The following is a 15,976-nucleotide window of genomic DNA, read 5'->3' as shown; positions in this document are numbered from 1 at the left end:
AATGGGGGACTATTTTACCTCCAGAATATTTTACCCAAGAGGACGCCATCATTTAATCATACAGTAAAACTGCATGCCCTCGAGAAAAATTATGGCTGTAGTTTCCCCTCGCTTTCAGCTGTTCGCAGTACCAGCACAGCAAGGCTGTTTTGGTTATTGCTACAAGGCCAGATCAGTCAATCATCCAGACTCTTGCCTTTGCAACTACTGAAAAGGCTGCTGCCCCTCTTCAGGAACCACACGTTTGTCTGGCCTCTCAACAGATACCCCTCCGTTCTGGTTGTACCTACGGTACGGCTATCTGTATCGCTGAGGCACGCAAGCCTCCCTACCAACAGCAAGGTCCATGCTTCATGGGGGGGCTTTTCACCTTAACTTGTTATTTTTCCTGATACTTAGTTTCCAAATGGCTTTCACTGTTGCATAGTGCATAGGTCAGTTGCCTGCTGTTGGTAATTTAAACTGTGAATTGACTGGACTGTATCTTGTTGCCTAAAGTAGTTAGTATTGAGAACCCATTCATGAAGCTTTGTCTGTATTAGATTGTAATTCCTGACAAGATGCAAACCAATTGGCATTGGATACCATACTTTATGTAAGGCCTCCATCTCTGTTCATAAAATTGCTTCACAATCTAGTCTGCCACTTTACTACACTGACACAGAAGCATGTTGGGTACATTGTTATGCCGGTATCTTCAGTGTTCATTTCATGCACAGCTGTGATAAAAAAGATGAAGGCTCATTCTGTTCAGTTATGTTTAGTCTGAATTATTACAAAAGGGGTGGGAGAGAACTTTCCTATCGTCCTGTATCAAGGTGTCTTTCCACCTCATTCAGATGGAGTGTGGAAAGAATGGTTGTTGGAACATTTCTTGAAGAGCTGTTTTTGTCTAATTCTATTTGTAAGAGACCTACAGGGTAGAAAATGTTTCTTCATGATGTCCTGATCCAGAAGTCCCCAATTCTTGATAGGCAGAAGTTGGTAGACTTTGAACCACTAATATTTTTTGCTTTGTCACTGCCAACACTGGTGCCATAACAATACAGTACCTGTGTGTACTGAAGTGGTGACACATCATGCCAAACCATTAAGTACATGTGTTTAGGTGTGCACAATGTGGCAAGAGAGGCACTTGCACTGCCTTGGAACCTGGTCACAGTTCTTACATTCATTGCAAAACTCTCACAAATTTATATGAAGTGATTGTATGCAGTTGTACCAAACTGCAGATGTAACACAGCATAGCATGATAGGAAGAGTAACTTTAGTAATGATACCTTTGGTTTTTTGGTTGTCACAATGCCCATGGGAAACTTACTTGGTACGACGACAATTTCAGCACTCTTCTGTTGTCAAGAGTCACAAAACTATTACAGATTTGTACTGAAATAGTGTCCCCAGGATCTTGATCACTTCCTTATAAAGCACCTACTGAGCTACAGAAAGGGACCAAAAAAAGCCTTGACTTAGATTCCTAGCATGAAGGGGACACCTATCAATCATTTGAACATAGTTCTTGAAGAATGAAAAGTTTTCACAGTAAATGAATTAGTTATATTGAAAGTGGCAGTTTTAGAATCTTGCCCCCTCTTACAAAAATTTCTGCAGACCCCCATGTATATTTGTAGCACCAGCAGCATGTGACAAAAGCATGACCCCTGCACCATCTCTTCAATGCACAGCTGCACATGTGCTGGGAGTCAGTTTCTTAAAGTGTTTAAGCAGGCTCTTTCATAAGTCTGGCAGGTTTCTACCAGTGGCTGACATTTAAAAGTTACCTTCTCTCCAGTCAGACATCATCTGCTACCCTTCCCTGTACATCCTTGCTGTCATCTGTTAGACATGACATAAAGTAGCTTGCGCACACTTCAGAAGTAACCTAGTACAGGCCATAGAAGCTGCAGTCTTAATGTCCTATTGCTGAATTATAGCCTGCCATTTGCTTTAACAGTAGTAAAGCCTATGTGGCTGTTCCACTCCATATGTCCACACACTGTTCCACATAAACATTGACATGAATGGTTCCAGTAATCCTGTAGTCAAAGGATACCTCTGTCTGCTCTGGAAAAGGTTATTTTCGTAAAAGTAGATTATAATGTTTGACTTAAGATATGTTGTAAGGCTACCATAAATATAGTATCTAATGGTAGTTATGTAAGTCAGACTTCACTTTTTTAGATGTTTGTGTCCCAGTTTCCTGTTATCTTAGATCATCTCTCTGGTCAATGGTTCTGTGGTGGATTATGGTTAACAGTGATGCTAATTCACAGTGTGAATGGAAATGGGCAGAATCTCCACTGGATCCTGGGATTTATTGAAATTCACTTAAGTTAATGATTTTCCTGTGTAAATAGTGCTGATTGTGATCACTTGTCTAAGTAGTTTCATGGGCATTAAATGGTGGCAACATTCTTAGAGTTCCATTTGTGGAAGAATATTTGAAAACCAAATTCAATGTCTGCCTTGTTTTTGCTCTTTTTTTGTGCTTCTCATTAACACAAAACTGGACACTGGTTTTTCTGCTTCTGACATTAATATGAAAATAACAAACATTTCTTGGGATTTTGTACAGGTAAAGATATTTTGCTCTAGCAGCTTTTAAGACTTCACACATTGCTTGGCTAACAGTGGAATATTTAAATTGTGTGAATTCAAGCTTCGTTTTGTAACTATTATGCAGTAGGTACTGTTGCTTGAAGCTTTCTGGTGTTTGTCCTCAAGGAGAACAGCTACCCATCTCTAATTCTGCTAGGAACAATTTTTTCTAGTGACTGGTCAGCTATTTGTTTAAACTTATAGGTCCTCTACATGTACACTTTCTGAATCACATGGTTCTAGTATCTTCCTGAGAAATAACCTTGATGTTAGCAAAACTGCTAATTTTTTTCCTGTTTGCTTTCCCAGCCCTGTGTAGCTTGGTGCCCATTGCTGCTTCAACTGGTTCAGTATCCCTGACTGGTCACTACTTGATTATCTTCAAAAAGTTCAGATGTGTTCATTGCCAACACTCCTCCCCATGATGGAAAAAATATACCTTGAGTGCCAAACATTGCTCCTTCTAGGTAATTTTCAGGGAAAGTCTTTATAGTTGTTTTTGAAGAATACAATGAGCAACCTTCTTCACTTGAAGACTGAGGATAAATACAGAAAAACATGGTAAAATACCTCTACTTGACTGAAAACTCGTAGATTGTTTTGCTGACAATGCTACAGATTAAAAATAATTTTTTTGTATTTTGTTAGTGGAGTACAATAGCCAAATGTATTTAATTTGCAGGCAGTTTCTCCTGGGCTGGTGAAGACAGAAATTTTCTCTCATTCCAAGAAAATAACACCAGACATTTTCAACATAGCACCTTGCCTTGAAGCAGAGGATGTTGCAAATGCTGTAGTTTACATGTTGTCTCAACATCCACGTGTACAGGTAAATGCTAGCAGTATGTTACTTGTAGCTTGCTATCACTGTACTAACCTAGCTGCCACAAACTTAACATTAATAAAGTCAATGTTCTTAGTGCCTTAGCATATTGGGCATTAAATATGAGCACAAGAAACATTAACTATGATTAACATAAAGCTGTGGATTTTGAATGATCTATGGTGATAAAAAAATTCTATGCCATAAACATTTGAAATGTTAATCTCCAATAGCAGTGCTGTGTTATGTTTAGTGACATTAGTCATTCATATTGTCAGTCTACTGCAATGCAGTCGCACCAGACATTTGACTTTGTGATATTGAACTCATCCACCTCTTAAACATATCACCTGTACTTGTTTTGATGTAATATGAAACACATTGGCCTGAAAGAGCATAATGGCCACCCTAGTGTCATGGAGAGAGAATTGTGTATTTATATAGGTGACACGTGATATGCACAAAATATGTACTAGAAATGACAGTTGTGCTAATTTTTTTAGAATGTCAGCTGCTAATTTAAATTACTGTTGGAAAAATTGTGTTTCATGGGCTGAGAACACATGTCATAGAGAGATAAGCCTCTACAAATAAACATGTTCAGATGTTAATACATGTACATGCCAAAAGCAATGGCAATTTGTATTGGATGTCTGATAGTCAAAGAGCATAAATACTGATTGTGAGTTCCAGAAAAAGAAACGAAAGTACATTTGTAAGAAAAGTTACGTACAAATATTCTGCTAACCATCATTAAAAGTAGTGAAATGTTCCATTTATTGCTGATTTTGATAAGGGTGGTGTTCACCATGATGAGTGCACCACATCCAAAATCATACATTTTAAAAACTGTCCAATATTGTAAACTGGATATTACAATAACTGTAGTTAAGTCAATCTGTTAATTACTGCAATTACTGTCTCCTAACTCTATTGCTAGAGCTTATGCAGGATATGATTTGGGGGGGGGGGGGGGGGGGAGGGAGGAGGGAGAAAGAGAGGGGGAAGACTCATCTTTCATGGAAGAGGATGGGTGGAAGAAACAAAGGATGATTCAATAAAAATAAAACTCAAAACTGTGGATACACTGTTTATTAAGCACCACACAGTACTGCTACCACTGCAGAATGGATACCTACTACCTGCAATGTAATCCATTGCACATTTTACAGATTTATACATAGTATTTTGCTGTACCATATTGGAAATGTCTAAAAGTCAGAACTATCTAGCATTTTCAGTTGCAAGAATAGTGGTGAACAGCAAAACATCACCTGACTTTCTGCTACAAATGGCTCTTGTAAACTAGCTGCCAGTCAATATCTGTGACATGGTCTGGATTTCTGCCACTGACACTGAATTGATAAGTGTCTGGGTTTTGGAGCTGGATAACGGTTCGCTATATGAAAGTAATATTTTCTCAAGAGGGGAGAAAGGAAGGGCAGCTGGCAGCTGTTGGGTATGCCTTGCTTTATTTCCTGATAAGATGAGCTACTCTATTTGATGCACGATAGCAACGGTCATGTCGAGCAATGCAGATCTGTAAAACGTTTGCTCGAGGCAAGCAGCAGATATGTCTATGATGGTAGTATTGTACTGTGGAAAGCATCAGTCTAAGAATCTACATACTTGGTTCTGATAGGGAAGACACCACAAGAAGTTGAGTTGTGTAAACTAGGTTAATACTAGTTCTCACAATAAGTTGCCATCATTGCAGAAGACTCTAACAACTGATATGGTGTTCACCACTAGAGAAATGCCTAAAAAAGAAATCTACCTCTATAGCTATACTCTACATGCCACCTTAGTGTATGGCAGAGGGTACTCCTCCCCCTGTGGGTCCGGGGGTTAGAATAGGCCCAAGGTATTCCTGCCTGTCATAAGAGGTGACTAAAAGGAGTCCCTCCCCCTCAAGGGGGTAGCTAGTGCCTGCGTCTGGAGACAGATGGTTTCACGACCTATATTTGCGTTCATTTTGGTTTTTCACTTCTTCTGGTTTCTTTCTTCCTTCCTTTGGTTGGTTCCTTTCTTTGTTCTTCTCCATCTCACTGTCTTCCTTGCCTCCTCCTCCTTGCCTCCTCCTCCTTGCCTCCTCCTCCTCCTCGCTCCCTGTAGGCCAACCCACGCGTAATTCCCCACCCTGGGTAGACAAGTAAGGCACGCACGTACCCCCCTGGTAAAGGCCAGGCCCAGGGAGGGGTGATTGCCTGAGCTGACACCTTCCGACCATGCCGATTGGTCCCTCCGTCCGTTTCTTGGGAGGTCATGAAAAAGGTCAACAATGACCTTGTACCGACCCAGACACTTTTCTTGACCTTTGATAGTGTTCAGCTGCCGTCGCGCATCAAAGCGGGCTATGAGGTTATTTCTGTTCGCCCCTATGTCCTGACACCTACGCGCTGCTACCAGTGTCAGCGTTTTAATCACACTCGCCATTCTTGTTCCAATGTGGCTACATGTGCGACTTGTGGCAGGGATGCCCATGAGGGTGACTGTCCACCTCCATCTCTTCGTTGTGTGAACTGTCGCGGTGACCATGCAGCGTCCTCCCGCGACTGTCCCATCTACAAGGAAGAATGCTGTATCCAAGAAATTTGGGTCAAAGAGAGTGTCTCCAGCTCGGCTACTCGCAAGCTATTCGCTAGTAGGAAGCCCACGTTGCTCTCAGCGGGAAGTACAGTACTGTCCTCACCTTTCCTCAGACTACCAGGGAGGTGGCGACGCAGACATGCGATCTGACCTTCAGCACTACGGTCGTCCGTTCGGCCAGTGCTAAGATCGACCGGTTGAAGTCTCCTCTTCCTCCTGTCGCCCCTCCGACACAAGCACCTTTATCAGCTTCTGCCAGGACGAAGACCCAGAAGTCAGAAGCACGGCCCTTCAAGAAAGAACCGTCTCGTGCAGACCTTCTACGTACCTCGAACCCTCAGCCAAAGACCAATCCTTCAACAAAACGGCCTTCAAAGAAGGCTCATAGGAAGCACGGTTCTCCTTCGCCGCCACTGCGCATTTCTCCTCCTGCCCCCCCCCTCCCCCCCCCCCCCCCAGCCGTTCCCGCCCCAGGCCGTCATCAGTTTCGCCTGGCCGCACCCCTGGTAGCCGAACATCAGGTCGTTCACTGGCAGAGGAAGCTCCCCCTCCCAGCCATCTTAACAAGATGGCTGATGAACCTATAGAATAAATGGACGATGACTGTCCACCTCCTGCTAGCGGCGGCAGTGCTCGCTCGAAGCCGGGCCTTCAGCGGCCTTATAGATGACCCCTTCTTGCATCTTCTTCTCATGATGGCACTTATTCACTGGAATATTCGCAGCATTCGTTCCAACCGAGAGAACTTGAAATTGCTGCTCCGCTCACACCGTCCGCTCGTCGTAGCCCTCTAGGAAACGAAGCTACGCCCATGCGATCAAATTGCCTTGGCACACTACACCTCTGAGCGTTTTGACTTACCCCCTGTGGCAGGTATTCCGGCTCATGGAGGGGTTATGTTGCTGGTCCAGGATGATATCTACTATGATCCCATCACATTGCACACCTGCCTGCAGGCAGATGCCATCCGCATTACTCTCCCCAATTTTAAATTTTCCATCTGTACCGTTTACACTCCATCGTCGTCTGCCGTTACCAGGGCAGACATGCTGCAAATTATTGCTCAGCTCCCTGCACCATTTTTGTTAACTGGAGACTTCAATGCTAACCATCCTCTTTGGGGCTCTCCAGCATCCTGTCCAAGGGGCTCCCTATTAGCAGACTTTTTCAACCAGCTCAATCTTGTCTGCCTCAATACTGGCGCCCCTACTTTCCTTTCAGACACCTCTCACACCTATTCCCATTTAGACCTCTCTGTATGTACTACCCAACTTGCACGCCGGTTTGAGTGGTATGCGCTTCCTGATACATATTCGAGCGGCCACTTTCCGTGTTATTCATCTCCTGCATCATACCCCCTCTCCGTGCTCAACTAGTTGGAACATCTCCAAAGCAAACTGTGGGCTCTTCTCTTCCAGGGCGAACTTTCAGGATCAAACCTTCACAAGCAGCGATAGTCAGGCTGCACACCTCACGGAAGTCATTCTCACTGCTGCTGAATATTCCATCCCTCACACTACTTCTTCTCCACGTCGCGTACTGGTCCGCTGGTGGACCGCAGCATGTAGACACACTTACCAGCTGTCTGTAAGGTGATGGAGCGAATGGTTAACTCTCGTTTGGTTTGACTGCTCGCATCTTGACGCCTACTTACCAATGTACAATGTGGATTTCGTAGGCGCCGCTCTGCTGTTGACAATCTGGTTACCCTGTCGACCTTCATTATGAATAGCTTCTTGCGGAAGCGCCCGACCGCGGCTGTGTTCTTTGATTTGGAGAAGGCTTATGATACCTGTCGGAGGGCGGGCATTCTCCGCACCATGCATACATGGGGCTTTTGCGGTCGCCTCCCTCTTTTTATTGGTTCCTTTTTAATGGATCGACAGTTCAGGGTACGTGTGGGTTCTGTCCTGCCAGACACCTTTCGCCAGGAGAATGGGGTGCCACAGGGCTCTGTTTTGAGCGTCGCTCTCTTCGCCATAGCGATCAATCCAATAATGGATTGCCTCTCAGATGATGTATCAGGCTCCCTTTTCGTGGACGATTTTACCATCTATTGCAGCGCGCAGCGTACATGTTTCCTGGAGCGCTGTCTTCAGCGTTCTCTTGACCGTCTTTACTCCTGGAGTGTCGCCAATGGCTTCCGTTTTTCTGCCAAGGGAGTGGTCTGTATTAATTTCTGGCGCTACAAAGAGTTTCTCCCACCGTTCTTACGACTCAGCCCCGTTGCTCTCCCATTCGTGGAGACAACAAAATTTTTAGGTCTTACATTTGACAGGAAACTAAGTTGGTCTCCACATGTCATACTTGGCTGCCCGTTGTACCCGTTCTCTAAATGTCCTCCACGTTCTCCGTGCGATCGGAGCGTTTTATACTAGACCCGTTGAGTCTTCATGCTGAAGCCGGTGAATTGCCACTCACCTACCGGCGCGATATACTGCTTTGTCGTTACGCCTGTCGGCTACTGTCAATGCCCGACCACCCATCGTATCGTTCCTTTTTTGACGACTCTCTCAACCGTCAATACGGGTTGTATGTCTCTGCCCTGCTACCACCTGGAGTACGCTTTCGTCGCCTCCTTCAACACCTTGATTTTTCACTCCCTGCAACCTTTAGAGTAGGCGAGAGCCACACGCCACCTTGGCTCCAGGCTCAGGTTCTCGTTCACCTTAACCTCAGCTCGCTCCCAAAGGTTACTCCCGGTTCGGTATACCACTCCGGTTTTCTGGAACTTCGTTCAAAGTTTATTAATATGACCTTCATTTATACAGATGGCTCTAAGACCAATGAGGGGGTCGGGTGTTCTTTTATTGTCGGGGCACAAAGTTTCAAATACCGGCTACATGGCAACTGTTCGGTCCTCACAGCTGAGCTCTTTGCCCTCTACCAGGCTGTTCTTTAAGTCTGCCGCCACCGACATTCTGCTTGTCATCTGCTCCGATTCTCTGAACGCCATCCAGATCCTCAGTGATCCGTATCTGGTTCACCCTTTCGTGCACCGGATCCAACGCTCTTTTCAGCAGCTGGTGGACGACGGGTCTCCAGTTACCTTTATGTGTGTTCCTGGCCATGTCGGTATCCCTGGGAACGAAGCTGCAGATGCCGCGGCCAAGGCTGTGGTCCTCCAGCCTCGGACAGCTTCTTGTTGTGTCCCTTCATCAGATTATAGCACAGCCATTTGTCGGCGCATTTTATCGCTGTGGCATGCCGATTGGGCTGCACTTAGGGACAACAAATTTAGGCCTTGAAACCTCTTCCCGCAGCTTGGATGTCCTCCTAACGTCCTTCTAGGCGGGAGGAGGTCATTTTGGCCCGGCTACGAATTGGACACTGCCGGTTCAGCCATCGCCATCTGCTGACAGCAGCGCCGGCACTGTTGTGTCCATGTGGGCAATTGCTGACGGTCCGCCAGAGTGTAACGTCCTGTCCGGATTTTACTACGCTGCGTCTTGATCTTGGCCTGCCATGTACTCTGGATGCCATTTTAGCAGATGTCCCAGGAGCTGCTGCACACATGCTTCGTTTTATCAACTTGACACACCTGTCTAAGGACGTTTGATTATGCTGTAGTTTTTTAATCCTATGTGTGTTAATGTCTATTATAGTGTTGTCCCTTTTAGTCGCTGTTTTAACCTTGTGCCTCGTGGTACATTCCTAAATTAGTCAGGGCGCTAATGACCATTGTAGTTGTGCGCCCTAAAACCACATAAAAAGAGGGTACTCCAGGTTCCATAGATTCCACATACTCACTTTCCTATTCCATTCACAAATGGTGTGAGAAGGACAACTATGAATATGACTTCTCCTCCATTTGTTTCACTTGGTCATTCTCAATGTTAAGTTCTGTGTAGAGGATGGAAGCATCAGTACTTCTGCCCACAGTCTACCATCCATCAAAGGTATCTCCACTTCTACAGTTTCCACCCAGTCTATAGCAAGCCTAACCACATTTGGTCATTCTTTGTAGTGAAGAGCAGCCCCTCTCCAAATGTAATGAGGGACTCAGTCGTCCTTTGTCGGCTCCGCATTGGCCACACCCAACTCACGCACAGTTATTTACTGTGTTGTGAGGATCCCCCTCTTTGTCGTTGTGGGGCATCCTTGACGGTGGTCCATATTCTGTCGGAGTGCGCCCTTTTAACCGTGCTCAGGCAGACTTTTGCAATGCCTGACACTCTCTCTGCTCTTTTATCAGATGACTCTGCCATGGTGGACTCGGTTTTGTGTTTTATTCAGGCAGGGGGTTTTATCCTTTAATCCGAGTTTTTTTAGTGTTGATTCTGGCTTTTAGCCTCTGATTTTAAACTGAGTTTTTAAAGTGTTCTTGGTGGTTGGCTTTTCCTCTTTTTCTCTACGGTCGGCCAACCACCGTCACACTGTGTGTTTTAATTTTTGTCTGGTCTCTGTCAGAGTATTTCATGTCCTGTTTTGTCTGCTGTCTTTCCTGTTGTTAGTTTTTTATTCTCTTCGGGTGGTTTTTGTTTTTATGGAACAAGGGACCGATGACCATAGTAGTCTGGTCCCTTTAATCCCACAAACCAACCATCAAATGTGATGACTCTGAGGCATTCACATACAAAAATTACCCTTACAACTTTGTCCAGTTGTCCCTGTGCTGTCCTCAGACCACAAATTAGGATCACTGTATTCTAAGGACCTAATGTTACTCACTCCCATGATGACCTTGCTGCAATCAGGTCTGAACTACAGATAAAATTCACTACTTACAAATGAAATATAACAAAGAAGACACCAAGGACCAAAGTCTAATCACAAAAACTGTCTTGCATCCATGGACAGTGTGGTTCTAATTTATCTTTTTGCTTAACTCTTTCTCCAGCAGTTTTATTCCACTGTATATGGAAACAAGTTGTTTGTAGTTTCAGCTTAGTATAAAGAGAAAGGGTTGCCTTTAACCACAAGAAGGGATTGAAAAATCAAAAATCATTTCTAACCCTTGAAAATATTGTTGAAAAGCCTCAATTTTGATCAATAACTTCAATGTAAATAAACATGATTATTACTGTTGTACCAACTTTTAGTAAAATATGTAAAGGTACTATGTAAAAAGCTTGTCACATACAAAAAATCAGTTCTTCTAAATTTTATTTGTATTCTTTATGGTTCGTTTATTTCTTGCAAACAGTAATCAGATACAGCACAAAGAATGTACTCCTTATCTTTCTTGTTTCATCCTCCATGAGACTGACCCTATTTGATCATTTAAAACTTTAATAACTCAGTGTTAGACAAAATTATTTGCATAATACTGCAAATGCTCTTACAGAACTAATCATTCAAATCTGGTAAACTTTTATTACAACTGTCAATTTCTGGAAGAAGATAAATTCCTATTTGAATCCTTTAATACCTCATTCTGATGGTTCCTCATGACTCATTGCTTAGACCAATTTTTCTGATTTGGAGACTAGTTTGTTTCAAAGATGGGCAAGATGACATGAGGCATGTACCATAATTTTTTTAAGTTCAATTTTTGCAAAACCTCACAACAGATCATGATTGATAACTTAATATTTATATCAGCCTGCTTAGCTGATTGGTAATGTTTGTGTACCATGCAGTAGGCCTGGGTTAGATAGTTGGCTGGGTTGTAGATTTTCTCCACTCATGTACTGGGTGTTGTCCTCATCATTTCATCATCACTGATGGAAAAGTTGCCCATTGTGGTGTCACCTGAAATAACACTTGCACCCAGTGGCTGAACTACCCTGGATGGGGTAGCACTGTCACATAATTTCATTTTTTACGTAACACTTATAAAATTCAAGACTACTGAAATCAAAATACTTTGGAAGAGGCACACATTGTCTAAAAAGGGCTTTGATATACACTAAGGAAAATACATATACAAGAAACTGCATTCCTTCTTGTGGTCACAATTCAAATTCAACACACTTTCGAATTAATGGCTTAAAGTATTCACTTCGCACAATCGGTAGTGCCTAGAGCACATGAAGGTAACTCCTTCAAAAAGTGCTAGAATGAGAGATCCAATTAAATCTCAAACTTTAAATTAGCCTTCCTAGGGCATTGTTTAAAGTATCTCGAACAATGTGGAGGATTATACATACTAACTTGGTAATTTATTTCTATCATATCCAGACCAAGGATGTTGGTGTTTCACTTAAAGACTACACTAGATGAATGCATGCAGCTGCAGCCTAGAAATTCCTTACACTTCAGAGCATGACTCATGTGTCGTACACCTCCAAAGAAAAGAAGTGTTTGTTTTGTAAAACAGTTTAAATTATAATGCAATAAAATACTTTACAACCTGACACAATAGAAGTGTCCAGTTAAGCTGCACCTGAACATGTTGACATTTTTAAACCCACAGATGATGGCCAAATACAGGTTGTGTTGTGCTTTGTTCTGAATGTGTCCCATTAAAGACTAACTGTTGTGATGCTGCTGAACTTGGAGCACCCCACAAAGGCCTTCCTGTTACTAACAAGCAAGGTTGTTAGTAAGCTGCCATCTTCTCAATGGCCCAAGAACACTGAGAAACAATGGCAGGTGCTGCTGTGGGCAACTGTGAGAACAGCAGCCAGTTATCATGTTCTGTGCTAGCAACTGCTGAAGGACTTCTCAAAGCAAGAGTGGGATGTTTGGCACTCTAGACATGGACTAGTAGGGGTGTGACACAGCATTGATCACTGATGGGTGACTTGCAAACAGAGATGACAAATAACAAATGTGGTACAATGGTAAATTCAGATCCCTGGAGAACACAGTACAGGGATAATGGAACAAAACTGCTGAACAGAGGCAGCCTCAGGAAGTTGGAGAATCATGGGATCAGTCAGATAATTGTGAACTCGTAATATTTTATCATCTGGAAGTCTTCAGTGGGTCATTCAGTATTCACACATTGGAACACAGATGTAGAGGTGGTTGGAAGAGCATGCTATGGAATACATCTGCTGTTTTGCAAAAAGTCTTCTGACTTTGCCTTCTAGTCCATTTTCTACACAATTCAGTCTCTCATCTCCAGAATGAGATTTTCACTCTGCAGTAGAGTGTGCACGGATATGAAACTTCCTGTCAGATTAAAACTGTGTGATGGACCGAGACTCAAACTGAGGACTGGAGACGAGGTAATGGCAGAATTCAAGCTGTGAGGACGGGTCATGTCATGCTTAGATAGCTCGGTTGGCAGAGCATTTTCCCACGAAAGGCAAAGGTCCTGAGTTAGTCTTGGTCCAGCACACAGTTTTAATCTGTCAGGAAGTTTCATATCTCTTGTCTTTTTGGCACACACATTTTCTGCTCCATATCATGACTTTATTGTAGTCCAATGCTTGAATCTAAGCCTCTGGCTTTCAATTCCAAATATTACATTGACATCCGCTCTGCAGTCTAATTTCTGCAGACAATGGACTCAAAAAGTGTGTTGACGGCCAGCAAGTGTGTGCCCCAGTGAAGATGGCACCACCGTGGTGGCCACTGATCACCCTCTATCTGGAGGGTGATTAGGCAGGATGTGTGGAATGAGGATAAGCTGCTCTGAGCATAAACACCAGAGAGATGGGTACTGAAGGGAAAGCTTTTGGCTGTCCAAGAAAACTATGAAATCTTTAAAACCTACTATATGTTGCTCATATGCTAATGTCGACCTAGTGAAAATGTTCTTGCAGGTCAGGGCAGCATATATGGCATGCAATAGCTTTTGTCATTTGAAATTACCTGAATTCTAAGCCATAAAAGTTAATTTTAATCAGTGTCTGTTTTAATATGCTACTGGTTGCTTTATTACTAAAATTAAATTTATTACTGTCTCAGGATGCTTACTTTTTATCATGGCTTCTTTACTGTAGAAGAGATACTGTAGTTGAAGTAAATAGTTTGTAAGTTCTGGGATCCAATATGGAATTTATTGCCTGTATTTCCTGGTAATTGCATTGGTGTCTTAAGTAAACTTTTTTGTTCCAGGTTCATGATATTATCCTTAATGCTACTGGTACACAATAGTTGAGGCATCTCTTCTTGGAAATTTCCTTGGTAACAAAAGAAGCATTAGTAAAGGAACTTTGGTCAACAAGATTAGTTGCCTGTGCTTATTGTTTTGACTATGTTAAAGACCTTAAGCTTCTTATCGCTTCATCCCTGTCTGGAGTCCTCCCAGAAACAGAAGTTACACTGTACCATGGAAAAGTCTCAGAATGTACATGATACTTGGTAGTTAAAATGATATCCTAATTGTTCCCACTGTACTAGAGAATTTACTAGAGTACATTGGTCCTGAGCACAACTTGTAATTTATGTAACTAGTATGGACCAATGTTAAAAATGCCAGTGAAGTCAGAAACTGCTAACTATTGTAATTATACCATAAATTCTCTTAATAAAATATTGTTACTAGTTAAAAAGCATTTAAACCTTAATTTGTCATGGTTGACAGATCAGATTGTATAAACTTTATGTCAATCTACTGGTACTGTCCTTCATGAAGACAGAACACTTAGATTTTTATAAGTTACCATAACTAGTTACAAAAGTCACAAGGAAGGAAGGAACGTAGCAAGGAAAAAGTTTAAAATGTTGTAGATAATAGGGACATCAATGCTGATATACTATCAAGGCTGATATACTAGCTTGATTGGTTACAGCTGTACTTTTGAATTTAAAAAACACTTTTTATCATTGTTTCATAAAAACACTGAACTTTACTACTCCCTCCAAACAGTTACAAAAACAACCTATTTTGCAATCAAGGACTGGCATCAAAGTACATGAGTCACAACATAGATGAAAGCTCAAGCTAACATACTGAGAACATTTAAATATACTCTGATGTGTAAACATCACACAATTACTTGTAATCCCACCTCCATAACGACACCAGATGACTCACAGTGAGACAGAACCATCTGCATGAGTCACAATAGTGAATGCAGCCTAATAGCCCCCAGATGTAGCTCCAGAAAAACAAAGTAGATAACTCAGCCTTCAAGAAATGCAAATTAGCAATTGAATTCCATGACACACAGTATTTTCAATTGAACATTGATTACAAAGTGAGGAGAGGATACCACTAAAAAGAAAAATGTATGTAGACAATGTTCCACCCACGTGGTCTGTCATTCTGATATAGACAGGTACAGAGGGAAATAAGTGATAGTAATCTGGACAAGAGAATATCCTTTGCAGACACAAAATACTCTGAGCAATACATGTTGAAGGCACACACAGCAAAGAACTTGAACTGCCACCCATCCAGTGATGTAATGCATCAGCTAGAACTTTGCACAAGACAGGATTTGTGAAAATCAAATACTAAGATGCAGTCCTATATTGCATCCTTATTTGTTAGAATACAAAGGTACCTAGGCTAAGCTGATGCACTGTGTACTTTCTAGAATGATAAAAAAATATTAAGTTAAATATATTTCAATTCTTTAAATTTAAATCTGTGTTTCATACTAGAATGTCGTGTTCCCAGTTTGGCACAGCTTTGCCACAGGAGACATGAAAGTGGTTGAAGATGTCCGCCTTCTGGTTGGCTCCTGATCGTTGTCAGGAGGAGGCTAGTTTTTTATTACGCAACGACTTCTATTATTTGGAAAAGAACAACCTGGATTTCTTTACGTAATCGGTATGAAGTTTATAATTACCTAAGGGACCTTTAACAATGAACAATAAAAAAAATTGCATTTGCAAATGAAATCATTAATAAATGGGGCAGCTATGAGTTGTATAGAAAACAAGGGGCGGCCTTCTGTCTACGACCAGGATGCCGCAGTATCCTCTGCTGTAGTAAAGGCTGTTTGACATTTATAAAAATATGGCATGGAGGTAAAGTATAAAGGAAAAGAACAGAACAAGAAACCTGGTAAACACTAAATATATTCAAACTATTCTCACTAGCAACAGAAGTTACACTGTACCATGGAAAAAGTCTCGGAATGTACATGATACTTGGTAGTTAAAATGATATCCTAATTG

General features: G+C 42.3%; 1 protein-coding gene across 1 annotated transcript in view; it reads left to right on the top strand.

The window, feature by feature from the left end:
• The window catches only part of LOC126336672 (farnesol dehydrogenase-like), a 64,821-nt gene extending 49,381 nt beyond the window's left edge, over nucleotides 1-15,440 (top strand). Inside the window, exons 5-6 of the mRNA XM_050000619.1 lie at nucleotides 3,281-3,427; nucleotides 13,964-15,440. Coding sequence (XP_049856576.1) covers nucleotides 3,281-3,427; nucleotides 13,964-14,002 — 186 coding nt within the window. The 3' untranslated portion in view covers nucleotides 14,003-15,440. The remainder of the gene's footprint in view (nucleotides 1-3,280; nucleotides 3,428-13,963) is intronic.
• The last annotated feature ends 536 nt before the right edge of the window (nucleotides 15,441-15,976 follow it).

The sequence above is a fragment of the Schistocerca gregaria genome, chromosome 2, assembly GCF_023897955.1.
Source record: "Schistocerca gregaria isolate iqSchGreg1 chromosome 2, iqSchGreg1.2, whole genome shotgun sequence".
NCBI classification, from domain to species: Eukaryota; Metazoa; Arthropoda; class Insecta; order Orthoptera; family Acrididae; genus Schistocerca; species Schistocerca gregaria.
The sequence above is the reverse complement of the archived record's forward strand: the minus strand, read 5'-3'. Positions and strand labels throughout refer to the sequence as shown.